The following is a 22599-nucleotide window of genomic DNA, read 5'->3' on the forward strand; positions in this document are numbered from 1 at the left end:
AAGAAGCAATTGAGTCATCACCAGTGTACTCTCATATAGTCTCTTTTACTTAAGTCATATTTATATGTAGAATCTTGAAATCATTTATTGTGGTAAGTTCTCAGGAAGTACGATTTATCAAGGAGTATTCTTTGGGGGAGATTTTTTTGTTGATAAAATATGGGGTTCAGAGCATGCCTTGGTCCAGGGAAACATTTCCTGAGTTCCATCCAGTGCCATGTTTAGGATTTAATTTTCAGTAAAAATTACCTTTGACTCTTAGTCTTCTTTCAACTTCCTCAGGGTAAGTGTTTATAAATCTTTAATATGGAAAAATTACCAGTGTCTTATTGTGGTTTATGCTACAATTTCAGCTTTTTGCCTGTCACTGAAAAGAGTCATGGAATAAGGACAGATTAATGCTGAACCTGAATCGCTTAAGCATAAGATAACACTAAAGGATTTAGGAAGCCTACGAATTTTTTTTATATAACATCAAAATCTTGGCTTTTGAGTTTCATAGCATATTGTGACAGATACTACGGAGGGATCTTGTCAGGGGCAGGGTGAACCACAGCAGTCAAAGGCTTATTTCACTTGTTTTTCAGATTTGTCTGTTGTGGCATGTACCCAATTTTAGTTTTTTAAAGGTTGGATGACATTCCACATTTCACACTTTGTCCATCTGCTTGGTTACTGCCTGCTTTTGGTTGCTCTGAATAATGCTGGTGGGTCTCTTGCATTACAGTAAAAGCCAAACGGAATGGATTATATCCTGTAGGATTTGTCTTCCTTCATCTCTTGACTCCCAGAGCCTGTTGTATACTCTGTTTCCTTCTTATTCACTGTCCTCCTACCAAGTCAGCCTACCTTTCTGTGTTTTGAATAGGACAGAGCATTGTCTTGGCATCCATCCATCATCTATCTGTATTGTGGGTGAAGGTGGGGCTTGAATAGTTCTCCTTTACATACATTTCTAATAAACTTATTTCAGAGTTTAACCCAGTTGTCGTTTTCAGTGAGGTCTATGCTGATCACCTTGAAAATGCAGCTCCTAGGCCTGGCACGGTAGCCTAGTGGCTATTGTCCTTGCCTTGCATGGACTAGGATCCCATGTGGGCGCCGGTTCTATTCCCAGCATCCCCACTTCCCATCCGGCTCCCTGCTTGTGGCCTGGGAAAGCAGTGGAGGACAGCCCAGGGCCTTGGGACCTTGCACCCTCATGGGAGACCCGGTGGAAGCTCCTGGTTCCTGGCTTCTGATTGGCTCAGCTTTGGCTGTTGCAGCCACTTGAGTAAATCAGCTGATGGAAGGTCTTCCTCTCTGTCTCTCCTCCTGTCTGTATCTGACTTTCCAATTTTTAAAAAAATCTCAAAAAAACGATGAAGCTCCCTTACTCATTCCCAAGCTTCCTTAGTCTGATCTGGTTTTCATCCATAAACACGATTTTCTAGCATTATATTTAACTTACTTATTAAGCATAGTCTATTGTACGTTTCTTCCCACTAGAGTGTAAGTTAATAGGGGTATGTGCAGGGATATCTCTCTCTCTTTCAGTCTCTTTATGTCACCTCAGAGTTGATACAGAAGGTTCAGTAAAGAGTCATTGAAATAAGCAATAAGAATCTAAGGCTCACCCATTAAAAACGTTATCAAAGACTGGTTATATAGCTTGGGTAGGTCTTGTCTCTGATGTCTTATTTCCTGCTGCGCTACGTTGATTTTGATATTGTAAAAGAAAATTAAAAATCATATTTTCTGATTCTTAAAATTGGCTTGACACTTAAATGTACCATTGGCTTAGAATTGAAACCACTTTTAATTTTTCTCAATTTTATCTTTATGTTGTTGCACAGCAACTTAATGGCACTTGTAAATTCTTACAGTACATACATACTTTCATTAAAAGACTTTTAATTTCTAAAATCTAATCTTTAGAAATAAGATTTTGCTAGTCCATAGTTTACTGGCTTAATCAAAGGGTTATTGCAGTACTATCTGACAGGACAAAAATGAAATGCAGATGAGCTGAATATTTAATCAAACGGGAATATTTAGAATTACTAAAATACTTTCTTATTGTGAAATTTACTGCAGACATTTAAAAAATAGAAGGAATCCTAGTATATTGAACTGGAAAAATATCTGAGCGAAAGTAAAAGTTGTAGAATTGTCTGTATACTAAAATTGTATTTTTTTTTTAACTCTGGAAAAAAAAACTGTTCTCATCTTTGTTGTTCTCCAGAATTACTAGGGTTTTTTTTCAAGCTTTAGCTTTTTTGTATTGCCAGTTGAAATGGTGTTGATGGTAAAAACATAACTTTTCAAATGAAAAGAATGAGACTCAGTAAAAATAGAAAGTTAACAAAAATGATCTGTGCCCCATCTTTTCACTCCACTGCTCTGCCTAGAGTCACGCTTACTAAGACAGTAGAAACTATCATGTGCAGGAGGCAGTTTGACTTTAATAATATGTCTATTGAGTGTATATTCACTATTAATTCATGAAACTAATTTTTCTCCAGGTTCGATCTGGGGCCAATGTTCTGATTTGTGGTCCAAATGGCTGTGGGAAAAGCTCACTTTTCCGTGTTCTTGGTGAAGTAAGTACAAATTGACCTCCAAGATTCAAGTCTGCTTTGCAATCCTGTTCTACATTGTAAGTTTCATGACTGCTTCTCCTTTGCTCTTGCTGTGTCCTAGCTGTGGCCTCTCTTTGGAGGACGTCTAACCAAGCCTGAAAGAGGAAAGTTATTTTATGTTCCTCAGGTAAGATCTTATTTATTTTGAAATCTTTGGTTTAAATATCTTTTTATTATTTTTTCCTAAAATCTCCTTCTCATGACTTTTCCTCTTTTACTGTCAGAGACCTTATATGACCCTTGGGACACTTCGAGACCAAGTGATCTATCCTGATGGAAAAGAAGATCAGAAAAAGAAGGGGATATCTGACCAGGTAAGGCCTGTTTATGTCCTGGACCTGCTTGAAAGTACTCCATTTCAAATTTTCTATCTTAATCATGTTCTAAATGCTGAGTGTTTCATCCTTACTTGAACCTTCCTGAAGCTTTTAAAATGACCAGCTTCCAAGCTGAGGTAAGATGATAACCACATTAGTTAAATATGACTCATTGAGAATTTAACTCTATTTGCACTATTCTTTATTTTCTTATTGCCTCTTTTTTTTTTTTAAGAGATTTATTTTTATTGGAAAGTCAGATATACAGAGAGGAGGAGAGACAGAGAGGAAGATCTTCCGTCCGATAATTCACTCCCCAAGTGAGCTCAACAGCCCATGCTATGCCGATCTGAAGCCAGGATCCAGGAACTTCTTCCAGGTCTCCCATGTGGGTGCAGAGTCCCAAGGCTTTGGGCCGTCCTGGACTGCTTTCCCAGGCCACTAGCAGGGAGCTGGATGGGAAGTGGAGCTACCGGGATTAGAACCAGCGCCCATATGGGATCCTGGTGCATTCAAGGAGAGGACTTTAGCCGCTAGGCCATGCCACCGGCCCTCATTGCCTCTTTGTCAATAATGTTATTTTCTCTTAAAGATACCAGATTTATTTTGAAAATTTCAGGCTACTTTTTACTACTTTGTTTTTTGAAATGTATACTTCCCAAAGTGATAATGGCACTGAAATGATAGTGATTCCACTTTAAAAAAATAAAGCAAGATAGAGACAGAAAATACTGGCTTTAATTAAGCTTGATTTCAACTTTGTTCATGTTGTTGCAAGGTACTGAAGGAATACTTAGACAATGTCCAGTTGGGTCATATCCTTGAACGTGAAGGAGGTTGGGATAGTGTCCAGGATTGGATGGATGTACTCAGTGGTGGAGAAAAGCAAAGAATGGCGGTGAGTATACTGTGAAGACATTGCACACACATACAGCTACTTGCATAAAGTCACTCTGATTAATGAAGACAAACTGTAAAAAAACTGTTTACTTGGCAATTTATTACAATATGGATCCATTTAAATGGTAAAAGCAATTGGATATATCTAACCTGTGTGCAAGTTTTAAATTTTGAGAAATTTATAAATACACTGCCAGTGCCTTAAAGAAGAAACTATGGATAAAACTGTATACGATTAATCTATTTTTCTAACATTTGGGAGAAAATCTGAGGCACCCTGGTATTGGGTTATGTGGTAATCTTTGTTGGTTCATGCATCTCTTTTGCATTTTACACATCTCATTGGTCACTTAGTTCACAAAAATAACTGGAAGTGTTAGAGGTGATCAACTTGAGTATTTATTATTTTATTTTTTATTTTACTCTAATCCCTTTCCTCTGTCATTAGATTATCTTTGTTTCAAGTCTTGATATTGTCTACTTAAAGTTACTGAGATTTAAAAATGTCCTAATATAAAAATGTTTGAAAGGAACCATTCTATTTTTATGATGATGAAACTACATTTAAAAGAAAAAAAGTGTGTGCCAAACACTGTGTATTAAGAATGGTAGGGGTTTTTGAAAGGCAGAAGTAGAGAAATCCCTTCTCAGTGGGATTTCCTTCCTAAATGCCTACAACGGATGCATTGTTCAGGGTTCAGTCAGGAGTCAGGGACTTCTGTGTGGGTGGGTAGGACTTGTATTCCTTTCCTTTTTTTTTACACTCATGATTTCTTTTGTTTATTTATTTATTTTGACAATCTTTACATAGTTAATTAGGGTAAAAAGGTTCAAGAGCTACAGGAAAGTGGGTAAGACTATTATTTTTTCCATATTGTTTCTTTCATGTTTAAAGGGGAGTATTAAGGGAGAAGGCCCACCCAATTTCCCACCCTTGCCAGGTCCCGCTTGTAGGGTATGCTCTGAGGTTCTTGCACAAGTGGTTTTGATATTTCAACAGTTATGAATTGCTGCAAATCTTGCCACTCCAAGCACTATGAGGTCTTTGAAGAATCTACTGATTGACATAGTCCGTCATAGAGTCTCTGCCCCGTATTTCACTGCCAAGATATAGCTGAGATGGTTGGTTGACCTGTTGTGTCTTCTCTCTTTTCTTGGTTAGGGTTCTGAGTCCAGCATTTTGATTGGGAAGATCTCCAAAGAAACTTTGTCTGAGGTGTTCTCAAACCAGATTCTTGTATGTGCTAGCAAGTACAGGTCCCAGCACAGTCCATGGCCCCCATCAGCTGGTGGTTGCAATTGCTGGGTTGGTTCTGTTTTCACTCCCGACTTCCACTGGAACCAATGGGTGTTGCAGTCCGGCCTGGTTCTGCCCAGCACATACTTGGCCCTTGCATAAACCAGTGGGAGCTGCAGCCTAGTTGGAGCGACCCACAATAACCCCCACCAGGCCTGCCCCCTACCCTGGTTAGCCAGTATGTGTAGCAGTAGTCCAGTGTGCCCCACACCCCATTCCACCCCAGCCTCTGTCCTAGTTTTATGCCCTCCGGTGGAAGTGGTAACCTAAGAGGGAGGAGCCCACTATTTCCCTCCCAGGCCTCTCCCACTCCCAGATTATGCACTCTCCAGATAGTTATGTGGTTTGACTTGACAGAACTAGCCCCCAGTGTCAGCTTCTGCCAGCTGATGCTGTGGCTAAGCCCAAACAACCCTCACCCACTCTAATTTTGTTTGCACCAGTAGGATTAATCAGCCCAGCCTGGCTTTTCCCTGATCTAGTCCACATGAGGCACACAGGTGTTGCAGCCCTGCCTAGACTGGTCTGCCCCAATCCCAGCCCACGCTCTCCAGCGGGAGTAGCTGTCCAGCAAAGGAACCTTCCCTTATTCCCCTGCCGGCTCTGCCCCCTCCCTTCCTTGTTCTCATGCTTGCTGGTTGGGCACTGAGGTTCCTTCCGGTACAGGCAACCTCACCTTGGCATTCCGTATTGTGCACTAGTCATTGTTGCGACCGAACCTGGCTTGACCCACACTATTCTGGTGCTTGGATTTGCCAGTGGATGACGTGAACAGATTCAGCCTGGTCTTCCCCCAACCCCTGCCAATTGTATGCCAGTGGGTAACTTTCCATGGCCTGTTCAAGGCTGTTTCCTATCATGTTTCTTGTGCTTACCTGCCAGGTCTGTGTCCTGCCAGAGGAGTTGCCCAGGCTCTTCCATCAGAACCTCTCCCAATGCCAGGTTTCACACTTACCAGTGGGTCCATGAGCCAGCCCTATTCAGTCCACCTCCTGTCATAGCAGGAACAGTGGCTTTTCCTGACTGGCCTTCAACCCAAACTGGTTCTTGCTGTTGGATGTTTCAGCCCAGCCTTGGTTTGTCCATACCCACATATGGCTGACACATGGCTCAGTAGGGGTTTGAGACCTTGCCTAGGACTCTTATTCCTAAGCCATCACCTGCTGCCTCCTAGCTAGAGGGAGTGAGCAGAGCCGGGACTCGAACCCAGTTTTTCTGTATACATGCATCCCAAGTGGCTTCACCTTAGTCTCTACGTGCCTACCTCTTGGTAATACATTGTGTTGCTGTTAAAGGGATAGCTTTGAAGAGTGATTTTCAAAATTATACATACCATAATTTGAACAGATGCACAGCACGATTGCTGCTGTTAACTAGAGGGTAAGGAGAATCAGAATTTGAATTTGGGACATGAGATGAAATGAAATACTACTATTGAACAAAGATTCTGTGAATGGAACCTAAGTATACAGAAATAAGATTATTAATCCATTATTTGAACAGTGAAAAAATTTAAACTTTTCATAGTATGAGTTAAAAATCTGTTTTGAGTAAGGCAGCCTAAGCTTCTTGGGAATTGGATATAACTACAAAGACGGTGCACTGGGATCATGAGTAGGGAAAGATTGCTATTGAATGGCAGGTCCTTTTCCTAACAGTCCTGAGAAATAGGGTACAGATCCAGGACAGACGGGTGTACACAGCTGAAGGCAGAACTGAGATTCACATAGGTGAGTCTGGCACCAAAGCTCTTACTCCTGACCAGGAGTACACTTTGTAGCCTTCGTGTTCCAGGTAGAGTGTCTCTCCAGTTCTCTGTCCTTGTCCTTGAAGTCTCAAATGACATTCATCGTCTTTTCTACCAACTATCGTTAGCCAGATGGGACCAGCTAATATCTGAAGTTGGGATACGTTATTGAACCAAAAGCTATATTTTTGCCTTTCATTATTCTTACTTTTATTATTTATTATTGAATGTTTGAATTATTAAAAAATATATCTGGTAGAAAGTTGAAAAATTTATAAAAATAAGGGAAGCCAAATGTTTTAGCAGAGATACCTCTGTTGTTACATATGGTGTTTTTTAAAGGTCTGCTTTTGTGATTATTTTACTTTAAGTTAGCAGCTGTCACCCTTCTACAAACTCACTGAGATGTCTAGCATATTGATCCCTCCCTTTTGTTACAACAGCTCAGTCCTCTTGTAAGTTTGCCTCTTCTGCAGGAAGACTAGGGTTCTGGCACATAGTTAAAACTAACAAGATCCTTCCTCTCTTCATTTGCTTCCTCCATCTTTTCTCCTTCCTTTATGTTCTTCTTTTGCTTCACTCCCTAAATGCCAATAATGAGCAGTACTTTGCCACATTAAAACTTGGAGCCCTTAACTCAATCCAAGTCTCCCCTGTGGGCTGCAGGAACGCAGTCATATATGCTGTCACTCTTGCCTTCTAGGCTGTGTGTTAGTTGGCCTCTAGAATCAGGGCTGGAGCTTGACTGAACCCGCCAGGTACTCTTGTATGGAACGCATGTGTGTTAATGAGCATCTTAACTCCTTGGCCAAATGCCTGTTCCCAAGAGATATTTCTAGAAGGAGTGAAAAATTGATCACTTTCCCTTAGTTTCTTCTCCCACTTTCTAATTAATAATGTTACATAAGCCACAACCCAAGAGCAAGTACTTTGTCCTGATGTTTCTCTACATAGGCATCTGCATAGCTGCAAAAAATTCAGGCAACAATACATGGATTCATGTCACTATACTTTTATGGTTTGTGATCTTTTTTTTTAAGATTTGTTTTATTTTTATTGGAAAGGCAGATTTACAGAGAGAAGGAGAGACAGAGAGAAAGATAATCCGTTCACTGATTCACTCCCTAAGTGGCCACAGCTGCCACAGTGGAGTTGATCCGAAGCCAGGAGCTTCTTCCAGGTCTTCCCACATGGTTACAGTGTCCCAGGGCTTTGGGCCATCCTCTGCTGCTCTCCCAGGCCACAAGCAGAAAGTTGGAAGGAAAGTGGAACAGCCAAGGCATGTACTTGCACCCATATGAGATCCAGCACATGCAAGGCGAGGATTTAGCCCTTGAACCATTGCACTGGGCCCATGGTTTCTGATCTTAGAAAGGCTCACAGTGTGACTTGACAATCATGGACTTATTTCTAGCCTGCTCTCTTAGTTTTCATGGTAATCATTAAAACACAATTGGTCTTGGGTTTTCCACCCCCATTTCTAAGAGTAACTCACTTTGTAGAAAAAAAAGGGGAGGACTTTATTTTAGTTACATGATGGCTCATTTTATGACAGTATTTCAAGTATTTTGCACAGGTATGTCATTGAATCCTCACAACAACCTTGTGAAATAAGAACTGTGAATGGCTGAACTTACAGGGTCGATTGAGCTTCAGTGCTTGCCAAGAAAAGTCAGCTGGTAAATGTTAGAGCTGGTGTTGGGTATGGCTTGTCCAACTCAGACAGCCCCGTGACTCTGGTGTTCATGTACTTTGTCACTTCATGGCCTTCTTGTGTTGTGGAATCAAATAACTAACAGTGTTCTGGAGAGAGAGCTGTATGATGAGATGTGTGTGGTGAGGAAGACAGCCATGAGAGCCCAGAAGAGAGGCATGTTCTGATATTCTGATAGTTCCTCCTAATTAGGTTTGCACCGGCCTCCCTGCTTCCACTGTTCAGGCAGGATGTGTCATCCTTCTTTATGAGAAAGGCTGAATGTGTATACCTTCCCAGTCTGCAGCTGCACTGTTTTTTTCTAGACCTCTTTCAGAGACATTTTCAGGTCTCTAAACCAGCAGTTCCCTGTGGCCTGTCCCTTTATTCTCTGCATGGTTTCAGGATTGTCTAAATGAAGGAGAGCAGAAGAGGAAGTAGGAGGCTGTTTGTAGTCAGCCAGGCAGGAGATGTGTGTGCTGTGAACTTGGGCCCGGTGGTAGAGATGGGGATGAGTTCCACAGGATAAAATGGAACGGAGTAAAAGAGGAGGCAATGAATGTGTGGGAGGGAAGGATCAGGGACGACCCCTGGCTTTCTAGCTGGAACTACTGTGATAGTTTTCTGAATGCTCAAGATTAGGGGAGAAGTGAATTTTAGAGGATTTAGAAAATGAATTGAATTTTAGGCTTTTAAAGTCTTGGAGTTCTGGCAGATATCTAGTTATTAGTAATATATATATAACAATATAAATATGTCTGACATTGTGAAATTGGGTGAGTTCACTTAAAGAGATGCAGCATAGGAAAATGAGGATACCCAAGGAATCCTCACATTTAGGAATTAAGTGGGAGGGAAAGTACTAGAAAAGAGGCAGCACCCTAGGAAGTGGGAAGAAACAGCATGACTTTACTCACTTTGTAGAGACAGGGAGGGCTGAACATTACAGAGAAGACAAATTGGGTCAGGATAGAAAAGAGTCCATTGTAACATGGATATCCTTGCTGGAATATGTCAGCAAAGGGTCAGAACCAAGAGTTCCCAGAAAATAAAATGCTTGTGGGAAATAAGAATGGGAAGATTCGGCATTCCTATTAATCAGAGAAATGCAAGCTCCAACAATGTAACAGTTCTGATATTCATTTCAATTATAAAATTAGCATAGATTTTAAGTAATGAGCACTGATAATATAAAATGTAGTGACAGCAGATTCATCAAATAACTGCACTGAAATGTTATTAGCGGGAGTGTTAATTGCTGGGTATCCCCTGCTGGGCTGCTGCTTCCACTAAAAAACCTGAGAGCTGGGGGCAGGGCAGTCTGGGCAGGGCTGCAGCACCCATCAGCTGGCATTTGGGTTAGGTCTTGGTGTGGACCAGGCTGGGCTAGGCTACTGCACCCACTGGCACAAGAGGGAGCCATGGTGTACATAGGACAGCTGAGCTAGGCCACAATACCAGCTGGCAAGTTCTGGGACTGGATGCAAGTTTTGTCAGGCTGGACTTTAGTACTCTCTGGAAGGTGCAAAATTTGGAGCTGGAAACAGGCCTGTTTGGAGTACTATGGGCTGTAACTCTGGTGAGCATAATAGCCAGGGTTAGGGGTGAGCCAGCCTGGTCAGGGCAGTGGCACCCCTTGATGGCCAGGTGTGGAAGCAGGTTTGGCTGAGCTAAGCTGCAGCACCCATGGCTGTGAACGAGAGCCAGGTGGAATGCAGACTGGACTGGGGTAGGCCATGCGCATGCCAGCACAAGTGAAAACTGGGGTATGGGGCAGGACTGGGGGTGGGGCTAGTGGGGATTTTCCTGAGTAGGCTGTGTACCTGTTAATGTGTGTGATGGTCTGGGTTGGGTTAGGTTGCAGCACCCATCAGTTTGCAACATGGGGTTGGGGGCAGAACTGACTGCGCAGATGTACCCACCAGTGTGTTCAAGATTGATCTTGGCCCTGCACACAAGAGTCAAGTCCTAGGTCACCCCAGGCAAAATTTCTTGTGGGGATTCCCCAACTCGATCTCTGAACTCAAATCCTGGCCATGGGGCAAATCACAATATAGATGGTCCTACCTTGGAGAGCATGTATCAGGAGTAGGCCTCCTCAGTGGCTGATGCCTCTCCAGTGGACAGCATGCTCAAGTACACATGACGGACATGACAGCCAGGTTATCTAAGCCAGCAGAGGACATCATCAGAAGAAGGAAAACAGAACATGTTGGACCACTCTCCTGGCCAAACTTTGCAGCAGGTGTCTGAGTCTGTGGATGCACTAAGGTGAACTTGGTCAGCCAGTAGACCTTAGATTTTCTCAGCCTTGGTGCAGTGAAGCCAACAATGTCAGAACTGTCAAAACCACTCAAACGATGCCCTTGGAACATTCTTCCCCACATCAGGACCTCTAAGGTATTGTCAAATGTCCATTCACCATCCCTGAGTGCTGGTGTAGTTTGACATCCAGGAGAGGCCACCTTGCCCCCCCAACACCAGGAGAATAAAAGGAACAGAAACATTTGTCCCACCCACTTTCTTCCTTACATGACCCTCCGCACCCTGTTGAGAGGACTGCATAAGCATGTATCCCATTCATCTGTTTTAAACAATATTAAAAATACAATTTAGATTTTAAAACATCGGATTTATTTGTATTGATGCTATTTTGAGGAGTAGATTTTTTTTTAAAATTAGGATAACATAATTTTGTCTTAGAGGACTCATATGCATATTTAATTTTAAAAGTAATTTTACTTTAACTTACTAATTTTAAGCTTACATGTGTTTACCATAATGTTTCTTTAAAAAAAAGATTTATTTATTTTTCTTGGAAAGTGAGATTTACATGTTTCTTTTTATACTTTAGATGGCAAGATTGTTTTACCACAAGCCCCAGTTTGCCATTTTGGATGAATGCACCAGTGCAGTTAGTGTGGATGTGGAAGGATACATTTACAGTCACTGTCGGAAGGTAAGCACGAGGAGTGGGCAGGTGCAGGGTCTACACATCCTGTCCTGTTTATCCCTTGCCCGATCACATTTCTGTCCAAGTTAAATAACAAGATTACGATTGAAAAGATGACGGCTTACTCTATTCAGACTTTCAGAGTGATAATAGAGTAAAAGAAAAAGAATTGGCGGTGGCATTCTGTATTTCATTCTGTTTAACCATTTCTATGCATAAAGCAAATAATTACACTTACTGCCTTTTTCTTTCATTTGTACTAATGATTAGTAAACTTTTCTTAATTTGTCCCAAACTTTACTTAAACGTGGTGTATTTATCAGGAAAATCCAACAATAATCATTTAGCAGTTTTTAATTTATTTATCTTATTGTGTGGCTAACGCAATAATTTTACCAGAGTTGCTTTTAGCAGCCAAAGTCTAAGGATTCTTATATTACTTCCATTCTTTAAATATTTAGTTGTCTCAGTTGCTTTTTTTTTTTTAATTAATGAGTGGTTATCATCGTCTGTATTCTTACTAGATTTTGGAAGAGTAATAGCTCCTGTTTTATAAAATCCATGTAGGTAAATGAGGACAGTTATATTTTAACATTTTGTGCCTATGTTTTAGGATTAGCAATGAGATAAGTGGGCCAATTACATACATGAGGATGCTTCCAAAAGTTTATGGAAAATGGATATTATGAAAAAAATGCATAATTTTCAGTTTTTTTTGGTTCCAGAATGAACATCTTTTAATTCCATTTTCCATAAACTTTGAATTACCTTTATATGCAGTATCAATCCTGTTACTCATGGCACCAGCGCCACCATCATTGGGAATTTATTAGCTATTTGGAGTCTAAGCCCTGCTCAGAAAGAGCCTATTTTAACGTTTCCAGATGATTCAAATGCACATGCAGTTTAAGAGGCGCTGATGCCATGATGGAGGAATAAATATGATACCTCTGTCTTTGTAGGAAGGTTTAACTACCAATTTTATTTCTTTACTGGTTTTTTATTCTTGAATCAGTTTTAGAAATTTGTAATTTTCTGAGCATTTTTCTGTATTGTTTTTTAAATGTGTAAATATTAGAGATATTTGTGGCATTCTCTTACCCTTAAAATTACACAGTATGTATTTGACTAATGGTTTAGAAGCTCTTGGCTGGTGATTCTGGCTGTTTCCTGTCATGTTTTACCTTTGAGCTGTAAGTCTCCGCTAAAAATAGTAAAAAATTTCCATGAAGCAGAGGGTCTACAAAAAGAACATTCCTTATGAAGCCCCAGCGGTACTTTAATTATTTTGCTATTAGAGCTATTTAGGCCAGTGACGCCTAAGCCTAACATGAAGTGTAACTGCCTTGATCTAGAACCCAAGCTTCATTATAAATGTACAAATTAAGTAGAGAAAAAGGCAAAGCACAGTTTTGAACTTAAACTTCTGATGCTGTTTTGATGATACTAATGATGTTCAGACCTGAGAATCTTTTTTCGGTTCTTTTATTAATATGAAGAACAGATATCATGTATTACAGATAAATTCTATGAGGATAAACATACTTCCCTCCCTCCTTTGGTCCTCTCTCCTTCCTTTTTTAATCCCTTCCATTTTTGTAGTAGCATGCTTTGAAATCTGGAAAGCTTATAAAACCAAATGTGTGTCATAATTTGCTAATAAGCTCACTGGGTAACAAAACCCAGACTAAGGCAACAAATATGAAAACTTTTTTCCACACTTAATATCAGTGCCTGTATATATTGCCACAGAAGCATTCATGTGTCTAATTACAAAATTCTGTCTTGGAATTCTCTGGGAGTGTTAAGTAGTTCATTTTCTAAATCTAAATTGCAAGACAGAATTGCCAGTGTGTGAAAATCAGGTTGTATAGACAGTGCTATACAGATTTATTTTTCTTGGTTTTGACCTCTGAAGATAGACATCTTAACAGCTGAAAATATTTGGACTAGTTTAATTTGTCACTCTGTAAATGATATAAACGTAAGATATTTTCTTTTTACTAGGTTGGCATCACTCTCTTCACTGTATCACACAGAAAATCTCTTTGGAAACACCATGAGGTTTGTATTTCTTTGGTACAGTGAAAATATATTTTAGTTAAGCACATGAATTTAGGCAAATGTGGTTTTAGATTTAATGGTGTATTATGTCTTTAAAAACATATATCTTAGGAGAAAAGGTGATTTTATTTTAACTTTATAAAATAAGATTTGTTAAGTGTTATCAGGTTTCAAAGTCACTGTGTATGTGAACTGTCTCTAATTGTTCATGAGAGATGTTAAAGAACCAGAGTCAATCTTGTTCTTAAAATGACTGTTATATAGTAACTGACAGAAATGTGTATAATCTTACCTTAATTATGGGTAAGTAAACTTTATGTTGTCAGTGTGGACAGAATGGGACAATGTCTTGAGAAGAATTGGATGAAAAAAAAATGTAGGGGCTTGGTGGATACTAGGAGTAAGGGAGGAGCTGATGGTGTGAGCTGTTGAGGTTGCACTGTAGTGTGGTGGGACTGGCCGTGTCACCACTGCTCAGGTGCTGGGTGCGGCCCTGGGGCAGCAGTCCTGCTGTTTCCCGGCTCCAACACTGCCCTCTCACGTGACACGTCTTTTCCACTCTTCATGTGACATGCTCAAAATCTGCCCAGTTTAATTCACTTTCATTTCTTTCCACCTTCCCTTTCCTTTTCTTTGTTTCCTTTTTTCCTTCCAAAATATTGCAGCTATTTTAGGTGAAAGGAAGCATTTGAGAAAACCTGAACAGTGATAAAAAGTATCTTGTCCCACAGAAGATGTATGTGATTAAGTACCCTTTTTGCCAGTACTGGGCTGAGTTTTGAAAAGGGAGTAGGCTGCTCTCTGTTCCCTGGAGCCGTGCAGTTTAATGACGGTTCTCAAGTTGTAATGTGAGGGCTGTAGACTTTGGCTTCACAGTCTGCCTTCATCTCCACTATTTGTGGCTCCACGTGGAGCCTTTGGACATTCTCTCTTATATGGAAGTACTTATTAGTTACCTGTAGTAAAGTTCTTTATAGTTTTATAGCTTTTAAAGATGAACTTTTATTACTTTATGACATATAATCTGATGATTTTTCACGAATTGAATGCACAATTGAAAAACCAGAAATTAAAGCAGTTTCAGATAACACCCAAGCCTTTGAGTTTTTTTAGATGTTCATGAGCGTTCTAGCCATAGACCATGGGGGAAATTGGGTTTCTTCACCTTTCATCAGTGTACCAATAAGCAGCAGAGCAGCCGTCAGGCCTGTGATGGTGTGCAGGGAGGGGACACAGAGGACTGGAGTGTTAAGGACCAGAAGAGCTAAGAAATAGTCATGCAGGAGATGGAAAACCCAAAGATCTTTCTGCAAAGTAAAAAACCAGTCAAAGAGAGAAGACTTTTATCATTATATCCAGAGGATGGTTTCTATCAGGACGTGATACAGCTCCTTTTCCCTCTGATTAATCATACAATAATCATTAGAAAATGCAGAGATTCTGAGCAGCTCTAGCAGGTAAGCTAAAAGAAGTAATAAAGACTGCTGTATTCGGTGGTTTTGCACACTTCACCCTACTGGTAGCTCAGATCCTTGGACAAGAAGTTGTATAAGCATTGTAATTTTTGGGATCCTTAAGGATTTACTTGTTAAAATAATAGGGAAATTCATTTTGGTTCTCGTAAAGAAAAGTATTATATGCATTGTAATTGATTTCTTCCCTTTTTCCCATAGTACTACCTGCATATGGATGGCAGAGGCAATTATGAATTCAAACAGATAACAGAAGATACAGTTGAATTTGGCTCTTAAAGAAATTTGGAGAACTGAACCTGCTTCAATTAAATAATTACAAAATACACTTAAAAATGCAAAGTACCTTGTAAAATAAAAGTGAGCTTGTTTTTTTAAACAAAGAAACAAATTAGGTATGGAATAATGGAGAACAAGTTGTTAAAACATTTAATATTATGTAGGATATTGCTAATTGTGTATATGTTGGTTTAATTATTAATATGTACTAAGAATGTCCTTATTCTTGTGGTTAAAAACCTGCCTAAATTAAATTGGGCTTAAATCAGTATAACCTGATTCATCCTGGGATGTAAACCATTTGAAGTCAGCTAATTTGACTTTAATGCCTCTATCTTTTCCTTCAATGAAGAACCCTATTTAAAACTGGGGTCATCACCTGTCCTGTTCTAATCCAACAAGTAGTGTTTCCATTTTCGTTTTCTTTGCCCATGGTAGTGGGAACCAAACAAATCATAATGTATTATTAATATGTAACATCATTACTTAATAGCATTTATCACACGACTGGCAGATTTCTTCAGCTGCTGGTTAGCTCATTCCTTGTGCATGCCGTGGGGTGCATTTGACTCCAGGAAAGCCATGTGGATTTTCTTTAGGTAATAGGTGTGCCCCTCTCAGTCTGCGGGATTGTGTTGTTTGAAGGGTTTTTGGGTGATACAACAAAAATGTATATGCAATCTTGCTTACAAGGGGTGGTTCCTATGTGTCACGCCTAACCATCCCAATGTTTGGGATTTTAAAACGCAAAGTCTTTACTTGTCAAGCTCATGGTCTTATATGAGTTTTGGATTTTGAAAGAATTGGACAGAAGTATGTGTGCTAGAAGCCCATTCATTAGAAGCGTGGTGGTTGAATGATGGTGTCAAACTCCAGATGAGCCATGGAATGCACTGCGGGAAGTAATGCACTGAGTATGCAATACAGTCACTGTCTCTGACTGTGATTTATGCTTAGAAATATGTTATAAAATAATTATGCACATGAATGAATTATGTTTTTGGGGCACTTGCTTACCTCTGTGAATAGTGAGTAACTTTTTGTACTTGGGTTATAATGATGAACTATTCCAAGAGAAACCGATTGCGGCTCAGCAGACCACCAGTCACAACTGCATGTATTTGCACAGAGAAAGCTGAAACAGTATGATCAGTAAGCTAGGTGTGATATCAGTTGTTTTTAAACTGAGGCTCAGTAAGAGGCATTTTATGTTCTTGTCTCTGTATAACTGGTTTTTTGTTTTTAGCAAAATTAACAATAATAATTACTGGCTACCAGAATAAACTTGACGTACTGATTCCATAAAATGTAACATTCAGTTTTTACCACTTCTCCTCTGTAAACTTGTATACTTAATTTCTGTTCAGATTGAAAACAATCAGATAATGAATACAAACTGCTGGTTTTTCTTCCCTAATATCTGAGTACTGAATTGTTCATACATGGTTCAAACAGTTTTGACTTGAAAAGCCAAATAAATTAACATTCAGAAAGCCATTTGGCACCCAGTGTCTCTTTTTAAGTCTTGTCAAATATGGTTTTTTATGGAATGAGTTTCTGTTTTAGAAAAGTCTTACCCAATCTCTTTTTTTTTAAATTTTTTTTAATTGTTATTAACATTGTATTTTGTGATACAGTTTTATAGGCACTGGGGATTCCCCCCTCCCCCTCCCCCCATAGTGGATTCCTCCACCTTGCTGCATAACCACAGTTCAAGTTCAGTTGAGATTCCTTCATTGCAAGCATATACCTAGCATAAAGTCCAGCGTCTTATTGTCCAGATAAATTCAGTGGCCTCTTGGGGAGACCTTCTCTGGTCTGAAGGTAGAGCTAACAGAGTAAAGTTCCGGACAGTTAAAAGCCCCAACAAAACCTCAGTATCAATATACAACATTATGGAATTAATTGACATAGTATTGAGTAAACAATATGTTAAAAATAATGTACCTCACAGACGCTACCAGTCAGGAGACCTAACACAAGGTCATCGGTCACAGGAAAGAGTTCATGTCATCGGAAGTTTGAGATTTTCAGATACCTGGGTTCCCCTGTCCTCAGTGGAACTAGTGGAACTAATTTCCTTCTATGATATTCTTTTTTTTTTTTTTAGAATTATTATTATTTTTTTTTATCAGAAAGGTAGATATGCAGAGGAGGAGAAACAGAGAGGAAGATCTTCCTTCTGCTAATTCACTCTCCAAGTGGCCATAATGGCTGGGGCTGAGTCAATCTGAAGCCAGGAGATAGCTTCCTCCAAGTCTCCCACGTGGATGCAGGGTACCAACTTTTTGGGCTGCCCTCAACTGCTTTCCCAGGCCACAGGCAGGGAGCTGGATGGGAACCAGGGCTGCCGGGGTTAGAACCAGCACTCATATGGGATCCCAGAGCATTTAAGGTGAGGATTTTAGCCACTAGACTACTGTGCCAAGCTCTCTGATAGATTCTTGCCATTACAAAAGGCATTTTTGAAATGTTGCCTCTACTTTTCCTGTTTATTTAACCATTTCAGATATTGAGGCAGGACCTGCTGGGATATCACAGAAGGCCTAGAGGGGAGTAATCCAGCAGCACCATACATGCTTGGCTGTGAGGTGTCTTCCATGTAATTCCTGTTAACATTTCCCACAGAGGGCTCTGGGAAATGGTACTTTCATTGGAAGAATAATAAACCAGAGAGTAAGAACTGCCATCCATGATCAGCATACCTGCTGTGAAATGGGTGTTTCCATATCCGGTAGCTATGTTTTATATAATGAGAAAGTAGATGTGTAACCAACCATGTTTTTGTTGGGCCATATCAGAAGAAAATATATCTGGGGTTTGCCTCCTCCTTTCAATATCATTTTAATAAAAATGATGATGATGTCATAGCACCTGTTGTTCCCTTATATAATTATTTAGCTTTTAAATGTGGTATCTAAAACTGTTGTTTGTCCCTAAAAGTGAGTGCATTTTCTTTAGCACTGGTAATTATAGGAAGCTGTTTTGCCAGAGACCAGCTCCAGCAGAGTTTGGTGCTGGAAGGGTGCGTGGAGTCGGCAAAGAGAAGAGGCACGGACACTGTCTCTTGGTGCCCTCAAGTAACAGTTCAAGAAGCTGTCTTTTTTTATTTACCCAGACCCATCACAAGCCTCTGCATAAACATTTAATTGTTCTATTTTTACTTCATGTCTAGGGGGGCATGCACAGACATTTGGTCATTCTGTTTGTATTTCATGGTTAAGCAGGTGCCCCTAAAGATAATTCTGCAAATTGCTATATTTGATTTCCTCAAAGCAAGCCATTGTTCATTCTTCAGTAGTAGCCATAGTGTAACAGCCAGGACTCCAAGGTCAAGGCACATGCAATTATCTGCTAATCAGTAATACATTCCTATTACATTTTTATTTCTATAATTTACCCATCACAATGGGAAAAATGTCACAAGGGAGAAAACAAAGATCCAAGACAAAAGTTTCAAATATTAAATCTCCCTACAACTACAATCCTATAAGCAATCAAACAATAATTTAAAAAAATAAGAGGTGTAGTAAAGTAAGATTTAAACAAAGTGTATCTCTATTAACAAAAGCATCCTTAAATTCCTCTAACCAAAAATCATAAAGCGACTGAAACAGATACATTTTTTATTCTTCAAAAAATTGCAAGGATAGGCTATCCTTTAAGGTCACAGTAACTGTATTTATTGCCATACCAGTTTCAGCTCTTACTGCCATCACTTTCATTAATATTTAGGATACTTACCAAGCCCTTTCTCAGAAGGTGTGCTGCATGTCTGGGCCAGATTCTGAGGCAATGGTTAGGCACACAATAAGGTGTCCAGAAATGGCATGGGCTTAATTGTGCTTCTGTGTGTAAATTGTCCTGTGTGTAAATACCAAGGCCTTGGGATCCTGCACCCACGTGGGAGGCAAGAAAGAAGCTCCTGGCTTCAGATCAGCTCAGCTCTGACCATAATGACAATTTGGGGGAATGAACTAGCAGATGAACAAACCTTTCTCAGTTATTTGTTTGCAAGACTTAGAAAGTGTCCTGTTGCAGCATCAAGCCATCTAATGGTTGAGGTGTGGGATGCATCCCATGGTGTTTTTTGTTTGTTTGTTTTAATGTTTTCTTGGTATTTCAGAGATTCTTCTATATTGTAGATATGATTCCCCTGTTAGGAAAATGTTTTTTAATTTAAGACAAAGTAGAAGATAGGGGACAGGAAGCACGTCTAGAAATATAAGAACATTTCCTAACAAAGAATGGTCAATCCAATAGTCGTACAAAATAGTCCTCGGAAGTCTCTGCACCTGATAACACATGTTCAATACACATAAAAGCCATGACAGCTGTGAGGGAAAAAAACTTCAGGGTTTTTGAGGAAGACTCAGACATTTTTTTGTGGGAACTGACTAAACCAAATGCATCAAACCCAAGGTCCTTGAGCAATGCAAACAACTTGACCCACGGATTAGGTGTGTGCTTTTGGCAAATAGCGAATTCTCCCAACAGGGAAAGCAGTAAATCCCTCCAGTTGTTTAAGACTTCTTCAGTGTCTGTTAGTAAGATTTTGTAGTTGTCTGTAGCAATCTTGCATGTCTTTAATTAGCTTTATTCCTAGGTATATGTGGAGTTTGATGATTCTAGTGTCAGTGGTTTCTACTTTGCATTTTAAAGTTGATTTTGGCATGCTTATTTTTGTGGCAGATTAAAGAACAGGGGGAGGGGTGACCAAGAAAGAGAAGGTTGGCAGGAGTAGAGGCAGAGGGAGAGGCACGTTTCATTTGGACGTTGCTTGGACAGGATTGCACGGGACGGGATATCACCCCCTGTCCCAGAGGCAGTGGTGTGGGACCACCACCCAGAAGGAGAAGGGGAATAAGCTCTAATGGGCTGAAAAAAGCCAGGATTTGGGACCATATTTCAGGCTGTCAGATGTGTAAGAATTTGAACTCGGCACTAGTGGACTTTGGCTCTTGCCCCTAAGCTTGTATGAAGAGGCACAGTACGCAACAGAGGTCCCAGCTCGATCATTTCAATGTAATCATTGCTTCCTTTCTGGGGACCAGATCAGGATGTGCGCAGCAGAGCCAAGTAGAGAACAAGTGCCTCATGCTTTTTGCCCTCTGATTTTTAAAATCCTCGCTGTATGGGTCATCATTATCATAATGTATAATGAACTTCCACCATATCCAGAACTGCTATCATGTCAGTGTTCCTGCTCTGTCCGACAATTCCGTACAGTATTAGATGCTGGGAGAGAGTAGGGAGGATGCGTGGGAAGAATCTTGAGAAGGAAGGTCCTGGTTGCCTCAGGGAATGTTGTTGATGGTTTAAAAGGATGGGTTGTTAAAAGGCAGGGCAAGTCAGCAGAACAGGGCAATAGTTTGAAAGCAGATTTGGAAGATGCATTAATATCTGTAACATCAACATGGCTCCGCTTCCCCTTTTGGCCTGGGTTAATAACTTGCTGATATTTCCACTTATTAAGTGGCATCTTCTCACCACATCTGTGTAGTTCTGTCCATTGGTGAGGTATATCTGGCTCTAAGTTCATCTTCCCACCTTCCCCCTCAACCTTGTGGAGCAAAGCAGGGCTAGTGGATCAGTGGTGGGCAAAGCTTGTAGAGCATACAACTCCAGCATGCATGCATGTTACTTGGAAGATGCAGATTCTTTTCTTTGGAGGGGGCGGTATTTATTTATTTGAAAGAGTTACACACACACACACACACACACAGAGTGAGAGAGAGGTTTTTGTCCACTGGCTCACACAAAGGCCAAGCCTGAGTCAGGCCAAAGTCAGGAACATATTCTGGGTCTCCCACAAGGGTAGCAGGGGCTCAAACACTCGGGCTATCTTCCACTATTTTTTTTCCAGATTGCTAGCAGGGAGCTGGATGGAAGGCAGAGTAGCCAGAAGGTGAACCGGCACCCATATGGGATGCCAGCATTGTGGGTGGCGGCTTTAACATGCCACAATACTGGCCCCATGAAAAATGCAGGTTCTGTCCAGCAGGTCCCAAGGTGGGGCCTGGGAATTTGCATGTCTGTCTAGCTTCCAAGTGGTGCTGACTGCTATCCTTGGGCCACGTTCTAGGTAGCAAGGTCTGGGAACTCTGGTCTTAGGCTAAAGACCATCACAAGTAGAGTTATAGAACTTTGAGTTATAAGCCAGTTTAGACTGTGCTAAAATCTACCAAGTTCAGCAAAATTATGCTTCAACACTATAAACTGCTAAATACTAAAATGAAAATAGACACAAGACAGCTGAATAGTACCCTATAACCGTTTTAAGGTGTATAGCAGCCAGTTCTGTGTATAAACTGAAATTGAAATGTCAATGAAGTAGTCACAGGATGTGGCTATGAACTTGCATTTTTTAGCATATTGGTTACTCAACACCATTATTAATGCCATAATTTTATAAATTGTTGATGTTGTGTTGGGGTTTTTAATTGATCGGGATGATATTCTGCCAGCTCTACCTTCAGACCAGAGATGGTCTCCCCAAGAAACCGTTAAATTTATCTGGACAATAAGATGCTGGACTCTATGCCTGATATAGGTATGCAATGAAAGAATCTTGACTGAATTTGAAATGTAATACAGCAACAAGGTGGAGGAATCCACCATTGGGGGACAGCACGGGGAGGGGTTGGGGGAAACCAGAGCCTATGAAACTGTGTCGCATAATGCAACGTAATTAATAATAAACAAAGAACTCTGCAGAAGATTCTCTAGTGCGTGTATTCTGGCCACTCTCCTCTCCTCCAGTCTTAATCACTGGCAGGTATTGGGGGTTTTCTGTGTGATTCCTAAGGAGTTTCACACTCCAGGACCATCAACAGCTCAGTCAGGTTGTCAAGCCTTTTCATGAACGGAAGGGGGCGCCATAATCCTAATTATAAAGGACGCTAGTCGGTGGGGGGGGGGAGCAATGATGATTGAGTCTCTTGAAAAAATGCTAGAAGACAAACCACTTTGCAAATGTGACATAGGTTTTGTTGTTGCATTTTGAAAATCGGATTCTGTTAGATCCCCGTCTCGAAATTTTGTGTATTCAAAGTGAATTGCCATGTTTCTGATTCAGAATTCCTGGATTAAAAAAAAAGTAGTAGTATTTTTATTACCACCAGGAAAAAAAATTTTTGAAGATGTGTTCTTTTTTAAAGATTTGCTTCTTTTTATTGGAAAGGCAGATTTACAGACAGAGAGACAGAAAAATATGCTGTATTCTGGTTTACTCCCCAAGTAGCCACAATGGCCGG

At 40.3% G+C, this 22599-nt stretch overlaps 1 protein-coding gene across 4 annotated transcripts in view; it reads left to right on the plus strand.

The window, feature by feature from the left end:
* The window catches only part of ABCD3 (ATP binding cassette subfamily D member 3), a 73589-nt gene extending 56751 nt beyond the window's left edge, over window positions 1–16838 (plus strand). For all 4 annotated transcript variants that reach the window (XM_040998238.1, XM_040998241.1, XM_040998239.1 and 1 more), the window contains 7 exons: window positions 2505–2582; window positions 2683–2748; window positions 2846–2935; window positions 3717–3836; window positions 11430–11534; window positions 13536–13592; window positions 15266–16838. In XM_040998238.1, coding sequence (XP_040854172.1) covers window positions 2505–2582; window positions 2683–2748; window positions 2846–2935; window positions 3717–3836; window positions 11430–11534; window positions 13536–13592; window positions 15266–15343 — 594 coding nt within the window. In that variant the 3' untranslated portion in view covers window positions 15344–16838. The remainder of the gene's footprint in view (window positions 1–2504; window positions 2583–2682; window positions 2749–2845; window positions 2936–3716; window positions 3837–11429; window positions 11535–13535; window positions 13593–15265) is intronic.
* Window positions 16839–22599: the final 5761 nt, after the last annotated feature.

Source organism: Ochotona curzoniae, unplaced genomic scaffold (genome assembly GCF_017591425.1).
Source record: "Ochotona curzoniae isolate NIBS_2020 unplaced genomic scaffold, NIBS_Ocur_1.0 scaffold_1037, whole genome shotgun sequence".
In the NCBI taxonomy this organism is placed as follows: Eukaryota; Metazoa; Chordata; class Mammalia; order Lagomorpha; family Ochotonidae; genus Ochotona; species Ochotona curzoniae.